The following is a 27986-nucleotide window of genomic DNA, read 5'->3' as shown; positions in this document are numbered from 1 at the left end:
ACTCTTGGTTTTTTGTAGGGGTACTTTATTATTTTTAGTATATATGTTTAATTTATTACAGTGTACCCTCAAGTGATATGATACCATTTCATGTATACTTTACAATTCTTGTGTCAGGAGTGCCCCCCAGGTTCAGTGATTCACTAGGAGGATTCACAGTACTCAGCATTAGTCATTCCTGTAGCTGTGCTTTGTTCCAATGAAAGGATACAAAACAAAATCAGCAAAAGGAAAAGGCACATGGGACAAAGTTCGTAGGAAACCAGACACAAGCTTTCGAGTATCCTCTCTCAATGAAGTCATACAGAATGCACGTAATTCCTCCAGCAATGAGTGGTGATCACAGGTGTGAAATGTTGTCTGCTAGGAAAGCTCTTTAGAGATTCACTGTCCAAGATTTTTACTAGGGTCTGGTCACATAGACCTCCTTGCCTAAAACATGCCAAAATTTCAGACTCCCAGAAGAAAAGCCGGTGTTCAGTTTAAACCATATTGTTTATAGAAACAATTTAGGCACAGTGAGCCACTCTTAGTTCCAGAAATGGTGGGAATTCTCTCAAAATCTGTGTTCTCAGACTTCAGGTAAGGGCCAGTCTTGCAACCAGGCTTTCTAAGGGGAGCAGTCTCAGGACTATTATGTTAACTGTTTTCTGCATAATAGTCTATTTCCATTTCTCTCCTTTCAGCCTTTTTGTTATTGTTGTCAGACGTTTTACTTATATAAATGTTATAAACCCCACCATATAAAAGTCAGTTATCTTTTAAAGAGTTTTAGAAATTAAGAAAAAATCTTATATATGAATCTATATAGTTACCATTTCTGTTGCTCTTCATTTCTTTGTATTAATCCATATTTCTATCTGATGCCATTTTTCTTCTGCCTGACGGACTTCTTTTAACATTTCTTGTATTTCTGCTGGTGATTCAATTTTTTCAGCTTTTGTATGTCTGAAAAAGTCTTTATTTTACCATTATTTTTGAAAGATATTTTCACTGGGTGCAGAATTCTAGGTCGACAGGGTTGTTTTTTATTTTATCGTTTTAACCAAATTTGATTATGATGTGCCTTGGTGTCATTTTCTTCATATTTCTTGTGCTTGGAACTCATTGAGCTTCTTGGATCAGTGAGTTTATAGTTTTCTTCACATTTGGAAATTTTGTAGCCATTATTTCTTTAAATATATCTTCTCTCCCCCTCTTTCAGGGACTCTAATTACACCTATATTTGGCCACTTGGAGTTGTCCCACAGTTCACTGATGCTGTTTTTCTTTTAGAGGATTCTTTTTTCTCTGTTTCATTTTGGATAGTTTTTATTACTATGTATTCAAGGTCACTCATATTTTCTTCTGTAATGTCAAATCTGTCACTAATTCCATCTAGTGTGTTTTTTCATTTCTGATGTTGTAGATTTTTTTTTTAGAAGTTCTATTTGGGTCTTTTATATTTTCCACGTCCCTACCTTTTGAACATAGAGAATATAGTTATAATAACTATTTAATATCTTTCTCTTCTAATTCTAACATCTGTCGGTGCTGGGTCAGTTTCAATTGATTGATTTTTCTCCTAATTATGGTTCATATTTTCCTGCTTCTTTGCATGCCTGATAATCTTAGTATGGATGCCAGACGTTGTGAAGTTTACCTTATTGGGTGTTGGACATTTTTGTATTCTTATAAATATTCAACTTTTTTCTGAAATGTGATTAAATTATTTGGAAACAGTATGATCAATTTTGAGTCATACCTTTAAGATTTGTCAGGCAGGACCAGAAGAATATTTATTACACTCATTATTCTATACTACTGAGACAAGACTTTTCTGAATAGTCTACCCGATTGTGAGGTTTTCCATTCTGGCCAATAGGAATAGGCACTATTCCTGACCTTGTGTAAGCAGCAGGCACTTTTCTCTCTAATTCTCTGATAGGTCTTTCCCCCGTCTTGGGTACTTTCCTCAAATACATGTGCCAATCAGTACTCTGCTGATTGCTCAAGGGTTACTCCCCACAGATCTCCAGGATTATTTCTATACGGCTCTCTCCTTCCCAGTACTCTGTCCTTTGAGCAGTCACTGTCTTGGTCTCTCTGGATTCTCACCTCCATCTACTCAACTAACAGAGTCTGCCAGAATCTGATTGGCCTCTCCCTCCCTACATCATGGCCTGAAAATTCTCTCAACTCAGTAGGTGGACATAGGGTTTTCCTCATTTGTTTTCCATCTCTCAGGGATCACAATTTTTCATTGCCTATGTCTAGTGTCTTGAAAATCATTGCTTCATATATTTTGTCTAGAGGTTTGTTTGTTTTGGGGGTTTTTTTAGGGAGGGTAAATCTAGTCTTTGTTACTCTATCTTGGCCAGAAGTGAAAATTCATGTTAAATTTTTAAAAAGAAAGTTAAAGATGAAGAGGACCAGAGCATAAACCCATCTCATCAGAAAGTGACTTGCTTGGTAGTTAGAATTGGGTTCTCTGTAAACTTAAAATACATATTTTACCTATAATACAGAAGAATTAAGTATAGTCATTATTTGCACAATAAATCTCACATGTAGCATTAGCAAGACCTTAGTTTCTAGATGGATGTGTGTGGATCCAGCCTTCTCAGTAACTTTTTTAAAATAAAGGAAAAATAGTCTTTGAAAAAATGTATCCTGTCCTCTTTGGACACTAACTCTAAGGCACATTTTCTCCCTTCCCCCAGCTTCCTGTAGGAATGTTATTCTTTGATTGTCAGTATCTTGGCCAACATCCAGACTTTGCCTGTGATATGCACAGAGCTTGGAAAATAAAAGTTTTTCTTCCCTGCCTTGTTATTTAATGGCCCTCTTGTTTATGACAGTAGCATTTAAACAGAAATGTATCCCTGAAAGTGGCAAACAAATGTTTCATTTCTTTTTATTATTATGGTACAGAGCTGTGATTTTCAAGGACCTGGGTTTGCAACCTCTAACAGTCTTCCTCTAGCCTTCCTGTTCTACCAAAACTGAGTCTATGCGCATTTCCCTGCAGTTGAGAATGGAAAATTCATATTCACAGTTTTCATTCTTGAATTCATTTATTAAATGTTATTGAATATACATACCCTATGACAAGAATTTTACTATTAATAAGGACTTAGTAGGTTGGGTGATTGTGGTAGGGTAAGTTAATGAGATATGAGGGTAAAAGTTTAGGGGTTCACATGATCATGTCAGATATATTTGGTGGCTATATTCAGAAGGGATGTGTAGGATGCAAGGTTTCATTAAAAGCTCGTTTAAGTACATAGTTAAAAGCAAAACATGTTGAGAACCTCAACTATATGGCTATCGTTCATTGAGGATTAACTAGGTTCTGAGGTAAGAACTTTATGTACATTTTCTCATTTAACCTTTCAAGGTACATGTTCTTATTCTCATTTTATAGGTGACAAGACTGAGGTTTAGCATGATCCAGCAACTCCTTCAAGTTTATATCACTATAAGTAGCAGAGGAATGGGAAAAGAAACAAGGAATTATATCTGAGAGGTATTTCTCAAGAGTAATTGATAGGACCTGTGGCAAATTAGATGTAAAGATTAAGGAAGAAAAAATCCTGGTGAGTCCCAAGTTTCTATCTTGGAAAACCAGGCAGATGGTGATATTTCATTAACTGAGATAACAAATGGAAGAGAAAGAATAGGTTACGGTGAGTGAGAAAATAAGTTTAGTTTTACACATCTTAAGTTTGAGATTTCTGTGGGAATCCAAATAGATAGCTCTTGTAAGTTGTTGGAAATGTTGTACAGGAATTTAGGAATGAGGTCTGGAATAGAAATATAAACCATCACCACTTGTGAAAGCCATTAGTCTCTTCCTTTGAGATTACCCAGGGAGCTCACGAAGAAGAAAAAACAATAAAACTAAATACCTAGGATTGGCAATATTTTAGGGATGGGCAGAAGAGGAGGAATCATTAAAGATATATCAGGAAGAGAGGGCAAAAAAACAAGAACTAGAAGAAAGTGTTGTCATGGTAAACCCAAGAAGGGAATGTATTTCAAAAAGTGGGGTTTAGGGGCTTGGCCGGTGGCGCAACAGTTAAGTTTGCACATTCCGCTTTGGTGGCCTGGGGGTTCGCCGGTTCGGATCCCGAGTGCAGCCATGGCCCTGCTTGGCAAGCCATGCTGTGGTAGGCGTCCCACATATAAAGTAGAGGAAGATGGGCACAGATGTTAGCTCAGGGCCAGTCTTCCTCAGCAAAAAGAGGAGGATTGACAGCAGTTTAGCTCAGGGCTAATCTTCCTCAAAAAAAAAAAAGTCGGGTTTAGGTAAAAGTGTTAAATACTGAGGAGTGGTTAAGAAGCATAAAGACTTAACTAACAGTTAAGTCTAACTTAACAATTAGAAAGTCTGTAGTGATTGTAACCAAAACAATATCAGCAGAGTAATATGGGAGGAAGCCAGGCTAGCGTGGGTTATTGCTATGGAAGGGAAGATAGCAAGCATGGCTATTTCAAAATGTCGGGTAGTGAAAGGAAGAAGGAAGCTAAGTCAGAAAACTCAAAAGGGAAGAGGGCTCAAAGAGAGTCAGTATTCTCAATTTCCTTTTTTGTTAGGTTTTGACGTAAGTAAATGTGTGGTGGAGGGAGGTGATTATGGTTACACTGGATGTTGTTTTTGGCTTGATGATGTGTGGATAGTGGTAGCACCTAACACAGTTAACAGCCAGACACCATCCTAGGCACATTACGTGTATTAACTCATTTAATCCTCACAGTATCATTGTTATCCCTCTTTTAAAGATGAGGAGAACAAACATATCAAGAGCATAAGTAACTATCCTAATGTCGCACAGCTAGTAACTAATAGAGACAAGATACAAACAGAGGCATCTGGCTCTGAGTCCACAGTTTTACCTACTCTGCTGTATGTTTCCCTGCTGACCCAAAAAGTGATTCTGCTTTATTTAATCCTTTTTTTTTTTTAAAGAGAAGTTACCTGGAATGAACATTTCTCAGACTGTTATCTTTAGATTGTCATTTAGGACCTGCTTCAAATTGCTTTACATTCTCCAAAAACTCATTTCCTGGCATACGATTAGCTGCCCACTGAAGTCCTTTTCCCGGGCACCAAGAATTAAACAACAGACCTTAAACAGATTTGACTCTTGTATATGATAAAGTGAGTCTTCTAGGAACTCAGTAGACAAATGAGCCCCTACCTTGGTTTAATAAGTGTTTCTTGAGAAAAAATGTGGTTTTTTGACTTATGTTTGGTGCTAATATGATACCAGGTTTTGTCTGAAGCACATGTGTTTTTCCTTTGCTCTGTGTAGAGAATAACATGCATGGCATGAACGCTAAGAATAAGCCTGAAATCTTTTGTTCTGAGGAACAGAGGTGCTTCCAGGCTAGACTTTACAGTCATTATGAAAGAATGTGAGGAAATACAGCTCTGCTCCTGTTTGCACGAGCCCTTGGCTATGTTACACACACCCTTTCTTCTGCCAGTCCTGTGACTGACTTCTTTTAAGATGATTCATGGTTGTTTTCAATGAGTAAATATGTTTTAGTCTAAATCCAGTTAGAGCATTTTTGCCTCCATTTCCCCTTCCCCTTGTCCCCTTGCTGCAGCTGTTTGTATTTGCATTTGGGCAAGCTAATCTGTTAGCCTTAATGCACTTTCATTTGTTTTTTAAATATTTACTCTTTGCCTTAGTTAAAGAAAGGTTAGTTTTCTCTATAAGCCAAGATATGTCATTATATTTATTGATGGTCTCACAGAGACTGTTTCCTAGAGAGAATTCATTTGTCTGCCTCAAAACTAATTTGCGTTGAAGAGATGCACACACTGATCTGAATCTGGAGTGGTTATTAAGTCCCTTTAAAAAACTGCTTTCTATAGCTTGTCTCATTTGTGTGCCCTATTGCAATGTTTTTCCTTTGTGTTTTTTCCTTCAACATTTTATTAAGAAAATTTTCATATATACAAAAAAATGAATTTTACAATAAACACTCATATAACCGACCACCTTGATTATATCACTAACATTTTACTGTCTTATTTTATCACATATCCATCAATCTACCCATCTTTTTATCCACAAATCGTTTGTTATGAATTTTGAAGTAAATTACAGATATCAGTATACTTTATTGGAATGTTTTGAGAAGAATGGGATGGTCTTCCTGCTCTGTTGCCACCCTGGGACTGCCACCTGTTGGGTTCAGAGGGTAAGAAAGCCACATCTGTTACTAAATGGTATTGCTTAGCTCATCTTTTTCCCTTAGCTCAGCTATGGTTGCATTGGTAATTTTTCACTGGATTATTTCAGTGGTTTCTGCCTTATTAAAATGTCTTGAAAGCCAGCTGATATCTCAGACAAGGAAACGTTTATTTAGGAATATGAACTCCACAAAGAATATTCATTACTTCCATGTCCCACAGTGCAAGCCAAAGTGCTTTCTTGTTTATATGCCCTAAATTTATTATCAGTATGTCGGAAGTGTGGCTTTCTATTATCATATTGATCTGACAAAAGCCTTAGATTCTGAGTTACAGAAATTGTTTCTAGGCTGTTCTTGGTGTCTACAGTTGTTTTACCATATGGCACCGGGCTAATTTTGTCTGTTCTTCCCTTGAGGCTTTTGTGAATTGATTACATTTTTAGAAAAATTTTTAAATAACTTTTGAAAATGTCAAAGCTTTCTCAGTAGAATAAAATATGATGAGAGATTACATCAACATTAGAACAAGTTATCTTAATAGAATTTTTCTCAAAAACTTAAGTATTTAAATTGTCTGTACTTATTCCATATTACAAATTAGCATTGGTCGTATTCATGAAAGCTGCTTTTGATACAAAATGTAAAGTAATCTTGGACCTGAAGGGAAAAATCTGTTAGTTTAGAGAGCTACTGAGAGAGATACTGAGTATCTCAGTAGCTCTTCTCTCTCTGGAAAGGTCATCCCTGGCCAAGCACACAATTCCTAACAGGAAGAACAGGAGAGGTAAAGGAGAAAGAAAATAGCCTGGCCAGTCAGCTAAGCCTAATCATTTCTTGTCATCAGTAGGATAACTCGTGTCACTTTCAGATTTAACAGTGACATCCAAAGAGCAGTTACAACATAATACAATAAAAGAAACCTGGATTTTGGAGTCAGAATTAGGTTTTTATTCTAGTTCTGAAAACAGCTGTGTGACCTTAGGTTTTTCCAGGCCTAATTAGACTCACTTAAGTCAACTGATCTTCTCTTTTCTGCTTCCTCCCTGGGAGTCCTGTCACTGCTCAGCCAGAGCTCAGCATGTTGCCTTGAGTGTCTGCCCACCAAGGATACTCAGATACTCAAGAAAGCCCCTACATGGTTAGCAGTCCCCTATTATCAAGTGACATCATGGAAAATGGTGGAGTAAGGAGCTGCAAGAATCAGTCCCTCTGCTGAAGCAACCATTAAGCTGGCAAGTCTGACAGAATCAACTTTTTCAGAACTCTGGAATCTAATAAAAAACTTAAAGCATCCAGGGGAGTACTTAATGATGAAAGAGACTGCTAAATTTCAGCATTTAATGAAATCTCTGTCAGATGAAAGGCTGACTGCTGAGATGACAGAGACTTGAGTGACCACACACAACAAGGAATAGAGTCTTTGTAAAGATAGTTCAGAAAAGTCCCTAAACAAAGGGACAACTGCAGCCCTCAGCAAACAACAAGAGCCAACCCTGGGGGATGGGGAGAATCTGATTTACAGAGTTCCCATATTATAGTATTCAAAATGTACAACTTTAACAAATTACAAGGCATACAAAGAAAACAAGAAAGTATGGCCTATTCAGCTAAAATAACTAAATTGACAGACACCATCCCTGAGGAAGCCAAGACATTGGACTTAATAGACAAAGACTTTAAATTAGCTGTCTTTTTTATTTTTTTAAAGATTGGCACCCGAGCTAACAACTGTTACCAATCTTTTTTTTTTCTTCTTCTCCCCAAAGTCCCCCAGTAAGTTGTATATTCTAGTTGTGAGTGCTTCTGGTTGTGCTGTGTGGGACACCACTTCAGCATGGCCTGATGCGCAGTGCCATGTTCATTCCCAGGATCCAAACTGGCGAAACCCTGAGCTGCTGAAGTGGAGCACACAAAGTTGACCACTCAGCCCCAGAGCAGACCCCTCAATTAGCTGTCTTAAATTTGCTCAAATGGCTAAAGGAAACCATGGACAAAAAACTAAAGGATACCAAGAGAACAATATATGCATGAATAGAGTATACCAACAAAGAGAGAAATTATAAAAAGGAACCAAATAGAAATTCTGGAGCTGAAAAGTACAATAGCTAAAATAAAAACTTCACCAGAGGAGTTAATACCATATTTGAGCAAGCAGAAGAAATAATCAGTAAATTTGAAGATAGGACTGTTAAAATTATCCAATCTGAGAAGGAGAAAGAAAAAAGAATATAGGAAAATTAGCAGAGCCTAAAAGACCTGTGGAACATCATTAAGTTTACCAACACACACAGTATACAAGTGCCAGAGGAGAAGAAAAAGAGAGAGAACAAATTCAGCAAAGTTGCAGAGTATGATATTAGCCCCCCAAAATCAGTTGCATTGCTGTACACCATCTATATTATGGCTGAATATTGTTAAGATGTCAATACTACCCAAAGCATTCTCTAGGTTCAGCACAATCCCAGTCAAAATTCCAGCAGCCTTTTTAGCAGAAATGGAAAAGCCAATTCTTAAATTCATATAGAATTACAAGGGGTCCTGAATAACCAAAACAATCTTGAAAAAGAAGAAAATATTGGAAGATTCACACTTCCTGATTTCAAAACTTACCACAAAGCTACAGTAATCAGAGCACTGTGATACTAGCATAAGAATATACATATAGACTAATATAACACAATTGAGAGTTCGGAAATAAACCCATACATCTATGGCTCTTTGCTTTCAACAAGAGCGCCAAGTCAATTCAGTGGAGAAAGAATAGTCTTTTCAACAAATGATACTGGGAGAACTGGATATCTACATGCAAAAGAATAAAGTTGAACCCCTACCTCACACTATATACAAAACTTAACTCAAAATGGATCACTACCTAACCTAAATATAAGAGCTAAAAGTGTAAGACTCTTAGAAGAAAACATAGAAATCCTCATGACCTTGGATTGGACAAGGGATCTTAGATATGATACCAAAAGCTACAAGCAATACCGACAATTAAATTAGGTAATTTGGACTTAATCAAAATTAAAAACTTTTGTGCATCAAAGTACATTATCAAGAAAGTGAAAAAACATCTACAGAATGAAAGAAAATTTGCAAATATGCGTATCTAGTGAGAGTCTAGTATCCAGAACATATAAAGAACTACAACTCAACAACAAAAAGACAACCCAATTAAAAAATGAGTGAAGGACTTGAACAGGCATTTTTCCAAAGAAGATGGACAAATGGCCAACAAGCACATGAAAATATATTCAACATCATTAGTCATTAGGGAATGCAAATTAAAACCACAATGAGATACCATTTCACAACCATTAGGATGGCTATAATAAAAACAAAAACAAAAAATAGCAAGTGTTGGTGAGGATGTAGAGAAATAGGAACTTTTGCGTATTGCTGATGGGAATGTAAAATGGTGCAGCAACTATGGAAAACAGTTTAGTGCTTCCTTAAAAGGTTAAACATAGGGGCCAGCCCTGTGGCCGAGTGGTTAAGTTCACGTGCTCCGCTGCAGTGGCCCAGGGTTTTGCTGGTTTGGAGCCAGGGTGCAGACATGGCACCACTCGTCAGGCCACACTGAGGCAGCGTCCCACATGCCACAACTACAAGGACCCACAGCTAAAATATACAACTATGTCCTGGGGGGATTTGGGGAGAAAAAAGCAGAAAGGAAGAAAAAAAGAAGAAGATTGGCAACAGTTGTTAGCTCAGGTGCCAATCTTTAAAAAAAAGAAAAAAAGTTAAACATAGAATTGCTGTATGACATAGAAATTCCATTCCTAAGTGTATACCCAAAAGGATTGAAAGCAAGTCCTCAAATACTTGTACACAAATATTTGTAGCAGCACCATTCAGAATAGCCAAAATGTGGAAACAACCCAAATGTCTATCAATGGATGAATGGATAAGCAAATTGTGATATATACGTGCAGTGTGTGTTATTCAGCCGTAAAAAGGAATGAAGTACTGATACAAGCTACAACATCGACTAACCTTGAAATATGCTAGGGAAGAGAAGTCAGATACAAAATGCCACATATTGTATGTGAAATATTCAAATAAGTAAATCTATAGAGACAGAAAGCAGATTGTTGTTTGTCAGGGATTGGGGGAGAGAGGAGTAGCGAATGACTTGATTAGTGAGTATAGAGTTTTCTTTTTTTTTTTTTTTTAAAGATTTTATTTTTCCTTTTTCTCCCCAAAGCCCCCGGCTACATAGTTGTGTATTTTTAGTTGTGGGTGCTTCTAGTTGTGGCATGTGGGATGCCACCTCAGCATAGCCTGGTGAGTGGTGCCATGTCCTCCCCCAGGATCCGAACCGGCGAAACCCTGGGCCGCTAAAGTGGAGCTGGGGAACTTAACCACTCAGCCACGGGGCCAGCCCCTAGAGTTTTCCTTTGAAGTCATGAAAATGTTTTGGAACTAGATAGAGATGGTGGTTGCACAACAGTGTGAGTGTACTAAATGCCACTAAATTGTACACTTTAAAATGCTTAATTTTATGTTGTGTGAATTTCACCTCAATAAAAACAAAAAAAAGAATTTTTGTGAGAATTTCTATAAAAATCTACACCATGCCAGAAACATAGAAGGTACTCAATAATATGATTTTCCTTCTTTCTCACCCCTAGCCTATGCTTTAAAATGTGGTAGACATTATCCTTCCCTTCAAAGAATTTATGATCTGGTTGAAAAAGTAAGATTTAAAATGTTAATGAACAGTATAAATCAGCATATAACTAAGCACTAAATTGTACAGTATGAACTTAGTTTTGGAACAGGAAAATGAATGAGGACTCAATTAGGGAGGATATTGTAGAGAATATGAAAATTAACCTGGATCATGACGCGTAGACGGGGTTTGAATAGAAGAAAAGAGGCATTTCAGGTAAGAAGGACAACCTGCCCTAAGGCACAAGGAATAGAGGAGAGTTTATCAAGGTTCTCTGAGGAGACTGACTAGTCTACCTCAGATGGCATTCCAAGGTGAGTTGTGAGGAATGGAGATGATAGAGTTGAATTATGTTACAGAGAACCTTGAAAATCTGCTGAGCAACTCAGATCTGAAACAGCAGAAAACTTGGCCGTTGGAGATTTTAAAAGGGAAACGACATGATGCAATCTTAGTAATAAAGAATTGGTCTGATAAAATATGTTAAATGGAGGATCTGAGGCAGGAGGTGAAGTTAGGGAAGCAAGGTAGGAAGTCAGAAGGGTAACAGAAGAAGCCTGCGCTAGGATGGAAGCATTTGGGAGTCAGCAAAGGCCACTGATCAGAGATCTTTCTAAGAACAAAATTCACAAGACTTAGAGACAGACTGGGATTGCTAAGGCAGGTAATTTTTGACTAAATAGCAGGAACTTTCATTTTAATTATAATCTTGAGATGTATGTGGGCTCTGATAAAATGACAAAACACTTCTTTCACTTTTCCCCTCTCCTAAATCATAAAAGTTCTTTTAATAAAACTCTTATTTCCTTCCATAATAGTCATTCATTCAACAAGTATTTATTGAGCCTTTCCTATCCCAGACGGTATGCTGGTGATACAGTGATGGTTTCTGCCTTCATAGAGTTCTAGTTAAGGAGACAAGAAGAAACAAGGAAAAAAAAAGAATAAATAACGTTGTGCCAGAATGTGCTGTGTGAGAAGAAAATAAATACAGGAATTACTATTTTTGATAAATTCTCTGAGAGAAACAAATAGCCCGCTAAAAAGAAATAATGGGGGATAAGGAAACCAACTTTAAAAGATCAGGGGAAGTCTCTCTGAGAAAATAATATTTAAGCTGAAACCTAATAATGAGAAAGAGACTCCCATGTGAACAGGCAAGGAAAGAGCATCACAATTAGTCAAAATAGCAGGTGGGGGGCCAGCCCCGTGGCTGAGTGGTTGAGTTGGCACACTCAGCTTTGGCAGCCCAGGGTTTCACTGGATCAGATCCTGGGCACAGACATGGCACCGCTCATCAAGCCATGCTGAGGCGGCATCCCACATGCCACAACTAGAAGGACCCACAACTAAAAATATGCAACTATGTACCGGGGGGCTTTGAGGAGAAAAAGGCAAAATAAAATCTTTAAAAAAAAAAATAGCAGTTGGGAAAGAAATGAAAAGACCAGCATAGCTGGGGCATAGAGTGACAGGGAAGTGATACGAGATGAGGAAGCAGTGGTAATCAGGGACCAGATCATCCAGAGCCTAGAGGGCCGTGGACAGGAGTTTTGATTTTATTCTAATACAGTGGGGAACTACTGGAGGGTTATTTTTTTTTTTTTTTTGAGCCCTCAGCTAACATCTGCTGCCAAATCTCCTCTTTTTGCTGAGGAAGACTGGCCCTGAGCTAACATCTGTGCCCATCTTCCTCTCCTGTATATGTGGGACACCTACCACAGCATGGCTTGGCAAGTGGTGTCATGTCCGCACCTGGGATGCAAACCGGCGAACCCCAGGCCGCCGAAGTGGAACATGCACACTTAACCGCTGAGCCACCGGGCTGGCCCTGGAGAATTTGATGTAAAGGTGTGTTACGGCGGCCCTTTCTGTCATCAGACAGACAGGCACTGGTCATTCCATTCTAAGCGAGGGCTACCATAGGAATAGTAGGTGAAAAGATAGGTCCCTTTCTTTTTTACTACCTCTGCTTTGTTAGTGCTTATCTTGTGAGCTCCTTACTCCTCTCAGGTGACTGCCCTTTCCTATGTGAGGATGTGCTTAGAGAAACTCATATAAGTTTCTTTGTTCTTTATCTAATGTAAAAATAATTATCAGCCAACTTGTCTAGGACATTCAGACGTCTATTCTACACATATTCCTCATCTCAGTTGCCTACATAAAACATAGGAAACAGGAGATTTCTGTCCAGTTTTGATGCTCTATAGAATTCAAAGCCGGAGTTGAGGCCTTGAATGAGTATAGAACAGTCGCTTTCCTGATCTGGAGAAAATTAAATCGTTCATATGATCACAGGAGAATATTGGTATGGCTCTTTGACTTTTGTATAGAAATTAACTGAGTGGATCATTTTGTTTGCCTCAGTTGAAATTTAAATTTGAGCATACCTCTGATGTATCCAAAAATTTAATCCTTTGCCTCCAGATGTTGGGGCTTTGTCCCTAATTCCTATTTGGGGGGAAGCCTACAGAAAGAAAGCAGGAAAACTGTTTCTGTCCAACAGTAAATCTCTTCTTGATGTATTGAGATTTCATTGCTCCTCAGCTCCTTAATACCTTAGACTTGAAACTTTGGAAAAATCTTGGACTCCTTCCTGTCGCTATCCCACCACATCTAATCTTTTGACAGGTCTCGTACATACCTCCACTCTTTCCGTTCTCCCTGGTTCAGGCTTTCATCGCATCTTCCCAGCACCGTTGCGGTGAGGAGTCTCCTAGGTGTCACCAGTCTGACTCTTCCTTCTCCAGTGATCCTACACTAGCGTTAGATCCACTGAAATGGGTCAGCGAAGGAAGTGCAAACCACCTGCTCAGCCTGGCATTCAGACTGTCCTGACAGAAGTAGCCTATTTCATATATGTTTTATATATTTTTTCAATCATTCTATGATAGCTAAAATAATTTAAATTCTAAACTAAATATACTTTTCTTTATTTTTAAAAAATGTATGCACAATAATTGTGGGGAAAAAAATACTGAGAATATAGATGTTTGTTTCAGTTAACTGATGTAGTTTAGTTAATTGTTGGGTTGGACAGTGATTATTCCATGAGAGAAGAATCAATGATCTTGATGAAATATTTTCTTCTTTTGTCTTTGGGTAAAATAAACAATTTATTTTTAAGTTTTTTGATATAGCTAAAATTCATATTGAAAAATCCTTTTAAATGATTGTAATTAAAAATATCACCATTCGTCATCTCTTCACTTTTATTTTTGCATATTACCTTCTATATGCATATACTTTAAGTTGTAATCATAATATACATTCTGTTTTGTGTCTTATTTTGTTAAATTTAATATCATAAATATTTCCGTATTTCCATGATTCTGCAAAATCTTCAATATTTTGTATTTTAATGGCCATAAAATCTTTGGTAGGTGTGCCTTAGTATATTAAATCATCCTCACTAACACTATACATGCTGCAGATAACTTTGTGTGTGTATGTATGTTTGTTTCTTTTGAATTATTTCCTTAGAATAAATTCTCAGAAGTGAGATTTTGAAGTAAAAGTGGCATTGCTAACTTTTACTATTTCCCTAAAAGTTGGACATACATGTATAAGCCAAATATCTTTGTTTTGTTTGATTTTACAAGCAGTACAGGTACAAAGACATTAGGTGAAAGTTTGGTTTCTGCTTCCTTGGCTTCTTAACATATTGAAGACCCTTTAAACCATCAGAGCTCATAGAGGCTTTACTTCCCCTAATAATATACCTACTAGATAAGAGAAAAATACCATCATGAACTTAAAGAAATTACTGTTTTCATTGATATTGTCAAACAGACAAGCGCTCTTTGCTTTCTAAAGGACTGCTTTTCAACTGATATGTACTAGTATGGCCATGTTGGTTGTTAAATGTTGAAGTACATCCTTAATGGTTGGTAAAGAGCTCATGCTGTAAGCAATCTGGATACCCCACCACAGCCTGGTCTCTCTCCCAGGAACTCTAACCCTACATCTCCCCACAATCCAACAGTTAAAAAGTGATCCCCAGGCATGGAAGGAGGCTTTAAAGACCTTATTTCTTTACTACTTTCCATTCATCCTGATTACTGGTGCCCAGGCCATGCCCGTTGTTTAATAACTTTGACTATCACCCTGACTTTCTGACTGTTCCATAAATCATTACTGTTTTAACAGTGTTTGTGTCCTGCAAACTAGAGTATCAAATGACTCTAGCTCACCTGCCATTGTTTATCTGTGTAGAACCAAAATTTAGAGGTTTGTTATTTTCTGAATAACCCAGAATACCATCATACTGTAACTCTAATAGTCTCCTAAACCACACTGCTTTTTTTCTTTGTTTCTCTCGATGTTGATGGTTTGGTCTAAGCTCTGTGTTCTCTCATTATTCCTTCCAGTTCGCTTTGCGCCTTACAGGCCTCCAGATATCTCCCTGAAGCCTCTGCTCTTTGAAGTGCCCAGCATCACTACAGAGTCAGTGTTTGTTGGCCGGGATTGGGTTTTCCACGAAATAGATGCTCAACTTCAAAGTTCCAATGCCAGCGTGAACCAAGGAGTAGTGATTGTGGGAAACATTGGGTTCGGCAAAACTGCCATCATCTCCAGACTGGTGGCCCTCAGCTGCCATGGTACCCGGATGAGACAGATTGCCTCAGACAGCCCCCATGCCTCCCCAAAACGTACGTATTCCTTTTTGAAGAACTCCCTGCTTCGTTGCTCTGAAATTTCTTCTGTTATATTTATGTTAAGTTTCATGTCCTTTTATTTCCTTATCTACAAAACTTGACTTGCATGTGAGGACCATTAATTCAGAGTTGAGGGAAAGAATGTAATACTCTGTTTATATTTAACGCACATATCCAACAATCACCTAAGTGTAACTGAAAAAACCTTTCTCTCAGAATAAATTTATTCCTCTTTCCTACTGGCTGACTGTCTAGTCTGTCTTTTGGATAATGACTACTACAGTTGCTTATAAAAGCTGTTTGCATCCATCACTGTCAGCTTTTGCTCAGTCTGTACCCATGTCTTCTTGTTACATGCCATCACAGTCTGTTTGCGGCCTTCATTTCCTTGCTATTGATGTCAGTATTGTACTGCTTAGGCTTGAACTTCATTGTGTCCTTGAAGGGTTTCTCCTGATTCCTTGTAAAAAAGATCCTGAGATTTCATATATATTCGTGCTTCTTTCATCACTGGCAGGGCACAGCTTAATGATCACCACCAGGACCTTGTTTATATATTTTTAAAATACTCATGGTCCTTAGTACCAGGCAATCTCTAAAAGCTTAGCAAACATTAATTTATCCAATCCTCTTGTCAACTCAGTGAGGTAGTTCCCTTTATCTTCATTTCACAAATAAGTGATCTGAGGCCCAGAAAGGTTAAGTAAGCCCCCCAAGTTTCATAGTCAGTAAAGGGTGAAACTAGAATTTGAGCCTACGCAGTCTGGCTTTAGAGGCCATTCTCTTATCCATTGTGCTATACTGCCTCTCCTTATTGGAAAAACTCACTTGAGTAAAGAGATAAAAGGAACTGTATAGATGTTCTTCCTATGTGCACTATGTATAAAACCAGTCTACCTGGCTTGTGTTAGTTATAAGAAAACAAAAAAACAGAAACTATTGCTCTACTAGTCCAAATCAGTAATCCAGCTCACCACACATTTTCAGATAGCACCCACTAGAAATGAGTTGTTTGAGATCATAGTAGTTACAGAGTTCAGCACAGTGCTAGAAACTCAACAGAAACTCAGTGAACACCCTGGCTTCTTGTTGAAATTAATTGGTAATCTCATGTCATTAGGTAGGCAGACTGCTTCTGGTAAACTTATGCATATATAACATGTAGAAGAAGAATTAGTATCTAGAAAGAAAATTGGTTGAATCAAGAGTCCCTGTTTATCAGGATATGGTAAGAATTGGTATGAAAGAATTCTTTTCTTAAGAGCAGTATCATGCTTAGTTTCTACATGAAGCTTTTCAGAAGTATATTGGCATAGTGTTATGGGAGTCGAGAGCCCAGAGTTTGAGCCCCAACACTCAAACTAACTATACTTTGTAACCTTGAGAATTTTACATTGTCTTTAAACCTCTTTTCTCATCTGTAAAATGAGGAAGTGGGACTAGGTGATCTTTAAAATTTGTTTCTGTGCTTAAAATTCTATGATTCTAAGAACACCTTCATGGTTGAAAGTAATTTTCTACACCTATTCCAGTATTTTCCTTTGAGTGCTTATATATCACACCAAACTACTTCTTATCTGAGTAATCCAAGAGGTTAACTATTTGAGTGTGTCAGAAAGAAAACCAGATAGCTATTAGTCTCTCTGGCTTGTCTGTATATCACTGTTGCAGACAACAGAATGGTAGAATCATGCATGACAGAGGATAAATCCCAAGGGTAAGAAGAACTGCTTTCTCAGAAAGCAAAGGTACCTAGAGGCCCCCGCTCTGAGCCTGGGAGAACAACAGTTAATAGAAAACAGCCCATGTGCTCTCCAAAGCACAGGGTTTTTTAAAGGTATTTCATTAAGTTATTCTCTAACATACATTGCCTTTTATCTCCAGAGAAACTCTGAAAATACCTAGATAGTCTCATTCGTGAGGTAAACGTCCATATGTTGAGACTGTAGATTTGGCCTGATAGTTAACTTTCAAAACTTGAAAAGGTGTCAGAGGAGCTAGAGTGTGTAGTTATGCACTTATCAGAATTACAGAGAACCAGCAGTTGCCTTGGACAAAATAACGTTTTGTTGTAATCTGTTGAGGTCCAAATTACAGTCTACCTCTGCCATCTTTACCAAACCACTAGTCCTTAAAAAGGGTCAAGAGTAAGTGACTGATATAGTGCAAGTTATTTTTCAGCATAGCTCTGTCACTATATGAGCCAGCACTGGAAATGTTACTAGCAGTAGCAGGATTTTTTTCATTAATGAGTAAGAATGATGTCTGTATAGAGAATTGGCTTAATTTTTTACAGAATTTAGTTTACGTTAAGCTTGAATAGGTTTATTTAGAATTTCACTGGCTTTCCTAACCCTGAGTCAGTGATACCAAGGATGTAGTTGTAGTAATAATGAAAACAAGTGGAAAATTATTAGAGCTCCCAATTTCCATGTCTGTATCACGTGTCGTTCTTTCTCCTGCCCCTGCCTCCTCCCTGCTGAGCAGCACTGCTGTGGAAGATGTGAGCAGTTTAGCCTGCAGTACTGCTTTGCCTGGTTCTGTCCTTCCTCCACAGACATTCAGCCCCCAGTCCGCCCCCTCCTTGTCATTTCCCAGGGAAAGTGCAGAAGAGCTGTCAAGGCAGGCACTAGTCTGTCATCCTGCTTTCCACCTACACCCTTCCCAAACCTGACTCCCACGTCAGTCTCCACCACCACCATCGTCACCCACCCCGCGACACACACACACACAAAGAACAAAAACATTTTGTGAAAATAGACCTGTTGTGTAATTCAGGCATTATTACATTAACTATAAGTGTACTCAGTGCGGTAGTTAGGGAAGCTCTGTTTAGTACAAGACTATATTTTCCTATCACTAAAAGTCTCAGTGTAGTTATTATTTGAATTTGACATTTGCCAACAGCTGCCAAACCCTTAAACAGCTGTTAAGTAAGTAACCCCTACCCTACTCGTTTCGGAAGTCTGTTTTGCCAGTTTGCTATGCACACTGACTGCTGCCTGCCTATTAACTTTTATTTCTCCTGTTCTCTGAATGCCAAACAGAAAGTAAAGATATCCAAACAAAAAAGAAGGCATCTCTAAAAGAAAATGGCTAGAACACAGAGGGAAATCAGACAATAATTGCCCACAAAATCAAATACCAGATAAAGGGGAATGGAGTGGGGAGAAGGAGTGAACAACAGAAATGAAACGGTGACGCACAGTGACTGAACTTTACTGCAACTCACACATTTCTTCAGGTTTTTTCACTGCCATAGCCTGCACTTACTCTCCTACAATTATTCAGAACTCTATCCAGTGACCAGGGAATTTACTCTACCAGTTGGATGGAAGAAGTCTCAGTTCAGTCCTACTGATAGAGAGTTAAGTGGGGGCCACCTTCCCCCATTCCCCCACCCCTTTAATAGCTATTGTCCATCAAACAACAGTCTATTTATTTTGGTACCCATTTTTAAAGTATGGTCTGTATTCATAAATATAGTCTATAATTTCTAGTAGTAGGAAAGACATTTTCTAAATAACAAGAACAAATGGAACTTTTTAAAAACTGCTTTAAACTACAATTCACATTCCATAAACTTCACTCATTTAAATTTTCAATTCAGTGTTTTTTAGTATATTTACAATTGTGCAGCAGTCACCATAATCAAATATTAGAACATTTTCATTCCCCCTGAAAGAAATCCCATGCCCATTAGCAGTCAATCTCTGTTCTCCTCCTAATTCCCTACTTCCACCTGTAGGTAACCACTAATTTACCTTTTGTCCCTAAGGATTTTCCTATTTTGGGCATTTCATATAAACAGAATCATAGGTGGCTTCTTTGGGTGAGTCTAATATTCTCAAGGGTTATTTATATTATAGCATATATTGACATCTCATTTCTTTCTTTTGTCGAGTAGTATTTCATTGTATGGGTATACCACATTTTGTCCATTCATCAGTTGATGGTCATTTGGGTTGTTTCTGCTTTTTGGTTATTATGAATTTTGCTTCTCTGAACATTTGTGTACAAGTTTTTGTATAGATATATGTTTTTATTTCTCTTGGGTACATACCTAGGAGTAGAATTGCTGGATCGTAGAACAAATGGAATGTAACCAATCTTTCTTTGATTCAGAGTTTTACGATTATTTGATGCAAACTGTCTCATCTTTTTAATCCAGATGTGGATGCCAACAGAGAGCTGCCACTCACACAGCCACCTTCAGCCCACTCATCCATCACCAGTGGAAGCTGCCCAGGAACTCCAGAAATGCGCAGGCGGCAGGAGGAGGCTATGCGGAGACTAGCCTCTCAGGTACAATAGGATTCTCAGGTTGCAGGCATGCTAGTTCCATTTTAACATCAAGGGGGCAAAGGTAGGGAGACCCTTGGCAAAGTGAACAAAAATGTGTACAGATATACCATGAGAACCTGGAGAAAAGTTTCTTTCTTTGCTGTTCCTAGAAAAATACTTTATTATTATGGCATCTGAACCTTATTGTTGGAAAGGCCCTTAGAAATAACCAGAGTCCCATAATAAATAGATAAGGAAGTTGAGACTCAAAGAAGTTATACAGTTTACCCAAGATCACAGTATAAGTAATCAACAGTTTTTTGTTTTCATTCTTAGCTCAAAACTCTTCCTGTTATATTACACTGTGATTTTTTTTTTATCTGTTTGGGTTTTAAATCTCTGTTTTTATCAAAGTAACATATGCATATAGTTTAGAAAATGAAATAATGCTCAAAGACTTATAATAAAAACCAGCAATTCGCTTGCTCTCCTCAACCCACTCTCTTCCCAAAGGCAGTCACTTTCAACTCTTAGGGCTGTTTCTCTGATTTTTACCTCCATGTTCCTAAACAATACTCATATACTGCTATAACTTTTCTCATCTGTTTTACACATTATCTATTGCTTCTTATTATGGATGGTGAGAATTTTAGCTCTTCATCTTCCTTCCTTCCTCTAATATCTCAGTACAGTTATATCATGATTTTTGTCTGAATCTATATTGTAGTATTTTCAGCATTGATACTGTATGCAAACACTGCAGAACCAAGGATAGCATTTCCTTCTTGAGCAATTTTGTTTTCCCTGGGGTTATGAAATGCCTCATTTTAAAATTTGCTCATTTTTCTTCACACCTATGGCTGTCATTCCATAACTCTTAATAGCTTTGTAAAATTCTTCTCAGTACAATTTTCCATCAGTTACATTGTTCCCCCCGGAGACATTCATCCTAGTACCCTCCATTGAGCTCAGTCTGGACCTAGGATGCTCTCAAGGCTTGCCACCTGGTTGTTATCCAGGAAACCCGTGTTCTCTTCTGTGTTTGATCCCATGTCATCTTCTTTCTTGATTTTATTCCTCATTTTGGTGAAGCACATCCTTCACTAGCTTCCTAAGAAATAATACATAGGAGATAAGTTTTTCGAGACCTAGTGTTTCTAGAAGCATCTTTATTCTATTCTCATAGGTTACCATTTGTTCAACATAATATAATTCTAGGTTAAAAATTATTTTCCCTCAGAGTTTTGAAGGCATTGTTCCATTGTCTTGAGCTTTCAATATTGCTATTAAATAATGTGGTACTATTCTTATTCCTAATTATTTATATATATCTTTTTTCTCTCCGGAAGCTTTTAGAATCTTCTTCCTTCCTTCCTTTCTTTCTTTCTTTTTTTTTTCGGTGAGGAAGATTGTCCCTGAGCTAAGATCTGTTGCCAGTCTTCCTCTTTTTTTTTTTTTGTTTGGCTTGAGGAAGATTGTCCCTAAGCTAACATCTGTGCCAATCTTCCTCCATTTTGTATGTGGGACATTGCCACAGTATGGCTTGATGAACAGTGTATGGGTCTGTGCCCGGGATCCAAATCTGTGAACCCCAGGCTGCCAAAGGGGAGCACCTGAATTTAACCACTATGCCCTTGGGCCAACCCCTAGGATCTTCTTTTTATCACTGTTGTTTTGGGGTCTTTTTTCATTTATTCTGTTGGTACCTAGCAAGCCCTGGAGATGTTCTTTGATTCTGGGAAATGCTTTTGTATTGTTTATTGATAATTCCCTCACCACTATTTCCTCTCTTCTCTTCTTCTACAACTTCTTTTAATCAAAAATTAGGTTTGCTGTACTGACACTCTAGTTTTCTTAACTTTTCTCTCCTGTTTTCTTTACTTTTGTTTGTCTATTTTGGTTTTTAATCCACCCTTAAGAATTTCCTTAATATTACTTCCCAGTCCTTTCACAAAAAAATTTTTGTGCCTGTCATAGTCTTAATTTCTAATAGCTGTTTCTTTTCCCCAGTTGTCCCCTTCTTTTCTGTAGCATCCTGTTCAATATGGATGCAGTATATTCTCTTATCTCTTACTTCATAGTTAGGTACTGAAAAACTCATGGGAAGCTTGTGTGTATAGAGAGCTTAACTATAGAGCATTAAGACAACCCACCATCTTTGTTGGAAATAGTCAAAAGTCAGGGTCCATAAGGTTTTTTTCTTGTGCTCTTCATCTTCTCTAGCAAAGAATCCACCAATCTCCTCCCTGGAGGGTCTCTGTTCTGGGTACCAGCATTCTGGAGCTAGGCAGGAGAAAGGGGCAGTTTTCGCCGTTCACTATGCAGACTTTGACTTAAGTCCCTTGTTTCAGTCCTGCATCTGATCCCTACCTACTCTGTGTCTGGTGTCCCTAAGTCTAGATTCTCTCTAGTTTACTTTGTCTAGTGAATATAATTATTTTTCCTGTGGGTGTTGGGGAAGGTAGTCACCTGGCTGGGCAGGGTGGGGATAGATATCTAGGGATCTAACTACTCCTTATATAAACTTTGACTAATTTCTGTGTTGTCAGCTCTCTTCCTCACCCCCACCCTCCACAGAGCCTGGTGCTTCTAACTCCTACACTTCTCTGAGGTTTTACAGATGATTTGGCTTCTCCTGCTTTGTTACTACCTCCAGCAGGTGTTTGTTTCACCTTCTTCTGTTAAGTCATTTATGAATCCTGCATTCACCTCCCGTCTTTATATATTATAATCAGAGATTATAGCTAGATATCCTTATAGATGGATTTTGAATTCCTGTTTCTTTTTCTCCTTTTATTTTTGAGGATTTTCCAGAGAAGAATAGAGTGTAAAATGTCTGTCTCCAGTATTTAAAGAAGTCTCTTGTCATGGTTAATTAGTATTGAGGAACAGGGAGTCATCTAAAATATTATCAGCTTCTAATTTCTTTATCGAAATTGAGTTCAGCTCAGAGCCACAAGCAGCATATTTCCCCGAACTACGTTTTTGATTGTCCCCACTCATTGGTGCACACTCATTTATCAGTGGGCTTCCGAAAACAGTCTGAGATTCCCCTCGTCTTCTTTGCTCAGTGCAACTTTAAAAGACGTCTCTGTGTTTTCCTAAATAATCCTCTGTAAACTGGCTGCATCCTCCTCCTTAGATAGAACAATCAGAATATATTACCTTAGAAATACACAAATGCTGAAGAGCTTGCATCATCACAGTCATTCATTTAAAACGTATGTTTGGAATGCCTGGAGTACAAGACTGCAGTTAAAGCAGTGAACAAAACAGACACAACCCCTGCTGTTATGTAGCCATGTTCTCATGGTGGGAGAAGGCCAGTAAACAAATATATAACATGTCACGCGGTAATGAATGCTGAAAAGAGCTTAGAGAATTAAGTCTCCCCGCATTGTCACTTCTCAGTCTGTCTCTTATTGAGAGAAAAAGTCCCAAGATGTTTATGTTTAATATTTTAAAAGTATTTTATATGTTGTTAGTAGGAAATTAGTGACTACACTTACATTTTAAATTCCATGATTGTATCTTCCTTAGGCAAAATATAAATATTTTTTGTACCTAGACATTGGATATTTTTAAGTTTGTATTAAACATTGTATAAGAAATGGCCCTTTAGATTAAAATTGATGTGTATGTTCAATATTTGGAAAAATGTTAAATACTGGAAGTAGGAAATTAGTGATTATTTAAATTTTATGATTATTTCTTCCTTAAGTAAAGTATAATTAACATCTGTTTGCATCTAGAGATGGGATATTTTTAAATTGGTACTAAACATTGTATAAGAAATGATGTCTTAGATTAAAATTGAATATTATCCAAGTAATCGTGCCACATATTGCAGTTTAGGTATACAGTTTGTGCTGTAGAAGCATAGAGCAGCAGCAGCCAGCAATCTTATTTCTCATCTATAACAAATCAGTAAGCAGAAATTCTCTTCTCAGTAAGGTTTTCAAATCAGTACTTTGATGAAGTAAGCTAATACATGAGAATTAAAAGTGTCCTTGAAAAACCTCTTAATCTGATAGACAATGTTCTTAGTGTCAATTCTTATATAACAGTGATTATCATTGGTATTTCATAGTATTCCTGCTGCTTCCTGTGCTGCTACTTAGTTGAGAACAGTGAAGAGTTTTTGTCACCGCTTTAGAACAATTTTAGTTATTCAAGAAACACTTTCCACTTGAAGTAACAGATTTTGCTAGGTTGGCGTCCCTTACAAATATTCCCAGTTAATATTACATATTTCTTCTGAAGTATAATCACAGGAGAGGGGCACAGAGATCTCATTAAGGGCCTTTCCTAGATACGTGAGTTTAACTCTCTAGCTTTTCCAGGCTTCGAATCTGTTACTACCAAGTGGTTATACATGCAGAATTCACCAGACAAGAAGAAGCCAGCTTCCGTTTACTGAGGGCTTAATGTGTGTTGACTTCAGCACTATTTATATTTATTGTTTCATTTCTTCATTCTTACCTTAACCCTGTGAGGTGGTCATTATTATCCCCATTTTACAGATAAGGAAACTGCTTCAATGATTAGTTTTTTCAGGGTCACGCTATTAGTAAATGGCAGATCTAGGATTCAGAGCTGGTATTCACCCCTCTGAGGTGAGTCCTGTTATTTTCCCCATTTTACAGATAAGAAAACAGAGGCTCTGAGGTGAAATAACTTGCTGAGATAAATAGTACATAAACAAACTGAGTCAGGCAGGTTCCAGAGCCCATGCTTTTAACCACTATACTATGCTGCCCCTCTAGTGTGACGGGAAGGATTTTTGTTTAGTATTCTTTTGGAAAATCTATCAATAATTGAATGTGGCTTTAAAGCAAGAAAATTATAATAAAGGAGCACCTTTCAGTCATTCTTTTTCAGAAAAGGGCTTCATGCAGCTAGAAGCTCCTGTCACATTAGATAAGTTTTCACTGGCTTAGTCCTTAGACTAAGAAGCTAATACATCTGAAATAAGCTAATTAGAGAAACCAGCTAATTTTAACAAGTGACACAGAGATACAAAAAGCAAAGTTTTTTTTCTCTAAGGAAATCTATGTAAGAAAAAGAAATGTCATCCTTGCCAAGAGACTAGTTCTGTACTAAATCAGGGGGATGTCAAATGATCATGGTTCCTGAAATTATTGCTGCTGCTGTTAAACCTGTCAGCCCCAAAGTAACCATTTCAGCAATCCTGTAATAGGAGCGCATTGAGCATGATATGGAGCCTTAAGAGACCCACACCCGCACATATACACAGAGGAAAAAAACAAAAAAACAACAGCAATGAAGTCTAAGATTTGATTTATGCTGCACTTGGCTATTTTTGAAAATATTTACATTTTAGGAGAAATGGGATCCTAACTAAATAACAACGTGTAGATGATGTTTTATAAAATTTGTATAGGACATTTTTCCTCTAAAAATTAATACTGAAATTTTATAGTCAGACTCAAATTTCGTCTACATTCAGGATGCTGAATATGGGAAACAACCTTGTTTGTTTGTCAATTTCAGTGTTTTTTTAATCTGTCTCTTCCACGAAAATGGGTCAGTGTTTAAATTGTTGCTCACCGTTGTATCCCTCACTCTTAGCACAATGCCTGGTACATAAGTATTTGTTAAATGAATGAATAAACTGTAGTCTATTCTTTATACTGAAGCGTGAGTAATCTTTCTAAATCATATATTATTTTTTGCTACTTAAAACCTGTAAATGCTCCTCATTCTCTTGAATGAAATTCAAACTCCCTTCTTAGAACATCACATAAACTGTAATAAAAAGGCCTTTACTTTTTAAATCTAGCCCAGGGTTTCTCAGCCTCAGCACTATTGACATTTTGAGCCAGATAATTCTTTGTTTGTGTGGCTGTCCTGTTTATTGTAGGATGTTTAGAAGCATCCTTGGTCTCTACTCACTACGCAGTAGCACTCCTCCAACCCATAGTTGTGATAACCAAAAATGCCTCCAGACATTGCCACATGTCCCCTGGGAATCAAAGCCACCCCCAGTTGAAAACCACTGTTCTGTCTTATCTCCCACCATTCTCCACTCACTCACACTCTAGCCACAGTAAAATTAATTTCAATTCCTTGAAAGCGTAAAGCTGTATCTTGCCTGAGGGCCTTTGTATGCACTGTTTTCCTCTGCCTGGAACACTACCGTCCTCAGTTCACTCCTCCTCAACCTTCAGATCTCAGCTTAAATATTACTTCTTCTAAGAAGCCTTGTCTGGCTCTCCTAAGTTACTTACTTAGATGACCCATCTGTAGGTTGTCCCAGCACCTTATATTTCCTCTCTCATAGTGCTTTTTTTCCAGTTTCATTGAGACGTAGTTGACATATAACATTGTATTAAAGATGTGCAATGTAATGGCTTGGTATGTGTATATATTGTGAAGTGATTACCACAGTAAGTTTAGTTAACATACATCACCTCACGTAGTTAGGAAATTTTTTCTTATGATGAGAACTTCTAAGATCTATTTAGCCACTTTCAAATATACAATAGTTTGTTGTTAACTATAGACACTGTGACATTACATCCCCAGAACTTATCTTATAACTGGCAGTTTCTACCTCTGGGCCACCTTCACCCATTTCTTCCACCCTTCAACCCCCCCAACTTTGACAACCACCAATCTTTTCTTTGATTCTGTGAGTTCAGTTTTTTTAGATTCCACATATAAGTAAGGTCATACAGTATTTGTCTTTCTCTATCTGACTTATTTCATTTAGCATAATGCCCTCAAGGTCCATCCATGCTGTCACAAATGGCAAGATTTCCTTCTATTTATGGCTGAATAGTATTCCATTGTGTATATGTACCACATTTTCTTTATCCATTCATCCATTGATGGACACATTGGAATTTAACTGATACAAATGCCAGTCATTATGTAAATTAAATTTTTGTGTCCAAATGAATTTCAGATATTCAAAGCTGCCCTTTTTTTATGTGACATTAGCTTAATCCTGTCACAGACTATTCATTTGAGGTAGAAAATGATCTTTGGAGAGTGCAGGCCTTAGACTTTTAATACAAGCCTGACAGATTTGCTGCCAGCCAGTCATTTGATTAGAGCCTTTGATGAGAATTATCCTTAGTTTTATCATTTCTTTTGTACAGCATTAATTCAAAAGCTTTTTATACCCAAGGCTATACTGACCTCTAGTCTTCTTTTGTCGGTATAGCCTACAAACCTGCTCTTTTCACAGAAGTAATCTGAAATTTACTCACTGTCTTCTTCAAAGAATTAATACAGTTCTGATCATATCAAATATATTTTGGATAAAATTGTTTTAATAAAGAGTTTAAGCATTTAACGTAAGAAAAACTTGAGATGGAAAAAAATTACTAATATAAGAAAGACATAGCTGAAAATGAAATTTCAGCAAGTCATTTTGAGAGACAAGCATTCACCAAGGATAAAGGTTTTATCTGCTGATTTATTGGGGGTGGACTAATTCTGAACCATTTCCAAGAAGTTGGAATAATAATGACTAAGTATGGGTGGCCATGATGACTTCCTCAGAGCTGTAGAGAGTGATCTAATATCTATCACTGAACACTGGTACATTGAGAGACTCGAAGAAAAAGCTACATTCCCAGGCTTAGTTCCTATTTTTATACATAGGGAAAGTTGTAGATAATGTCAACAGACACTTTGGGGAAAGTACAAAATGTTTTTGACAGATTGTATGTAATATACATTTATAACTTCTATATAACACATATATTATATAAGTACTTTGAAATGTCTAGTAAATACCTCTTATGAGCCACAGTGCTAATGTCATGAAGAAGTTGAATGGTCTTTCCGCCTAATTTCTGTAAAAGAATTGAGACTTTATTTTGAAATAACAAAGAAATACCTAAAAGAAAGAAAGGCAGCTACAGAAGGGGCAACTTTAGCATTGACCTTTGTTAGATAAAACCTCATTCAGCCAAGAGCACAAATGATTTTTAATGAAATCAGTGAAAGAACCTTCTTTCTAAATTTCAGAATATTTATCTTCAAACTTATATCCCATTACTTTAGATAAAGGGTAAGCTATAGCTGATTTATTCAGCAGTGCTTCGCCTCGATATGTGAAATCAATTGAGGTAAAATATGAAAATTCACATTGATTCAGAGGTTTGCTGTTTGCTTTTTTTAAATTGGAGATTTATATCCATGTG

The 27986-nt window shown here is 37.4% G+C and overlaps 1 protein-coding gene across 16 annotated transcripts in view; it reads left to right on the top strand.

Annotated features, from left to right (window-relative positions):
- TANC2 (tetratricopeptide repeat, ankyrin repeat and coiled-coil containing 2) overlaps positions 1-27986 on the top strand; it is a 386637-nt gene that overhangs the window by 278956 nt on the left and 79695 nt on the right. For all 16 annotated transcript variants that reach the window (XM_070561684.1, XM_070561681.1, XM_070561680.1 and 13 more), the window contains 2 exons: positions 15235-15516; positions 19694-19827. In XM_070561684.1, coding sequence (XP_070417785.1) covers positions 15235-15516; positions 19694-19827 — 416 coding nt within the window. The remainder of the gene's footprint in view (positions 1-15234; positions 15517-19693; positions 19828-27986) is intronic.

The sequence above is a fragment of the Equus przewalskii genome, chromosome 10 (genome assembly GCF_037783145.1).
Source record: "Equus przewalskii isolate Varuska chromosome 10, EquPr2, whole genome shotgun sequence".
Classification (NCBI taxonomy): domain Eukaryota; kingdom Metazoa; phylum Chordata; class Mammalia; order Perissodactyla; family Equidae; genus Equus; species Equus przewalskii.
The sequence above is the reverse complement of the archived record's forward strand: the minus strand, read 5'-3'. Positions and strand labels throughout refer to the sequence as shown.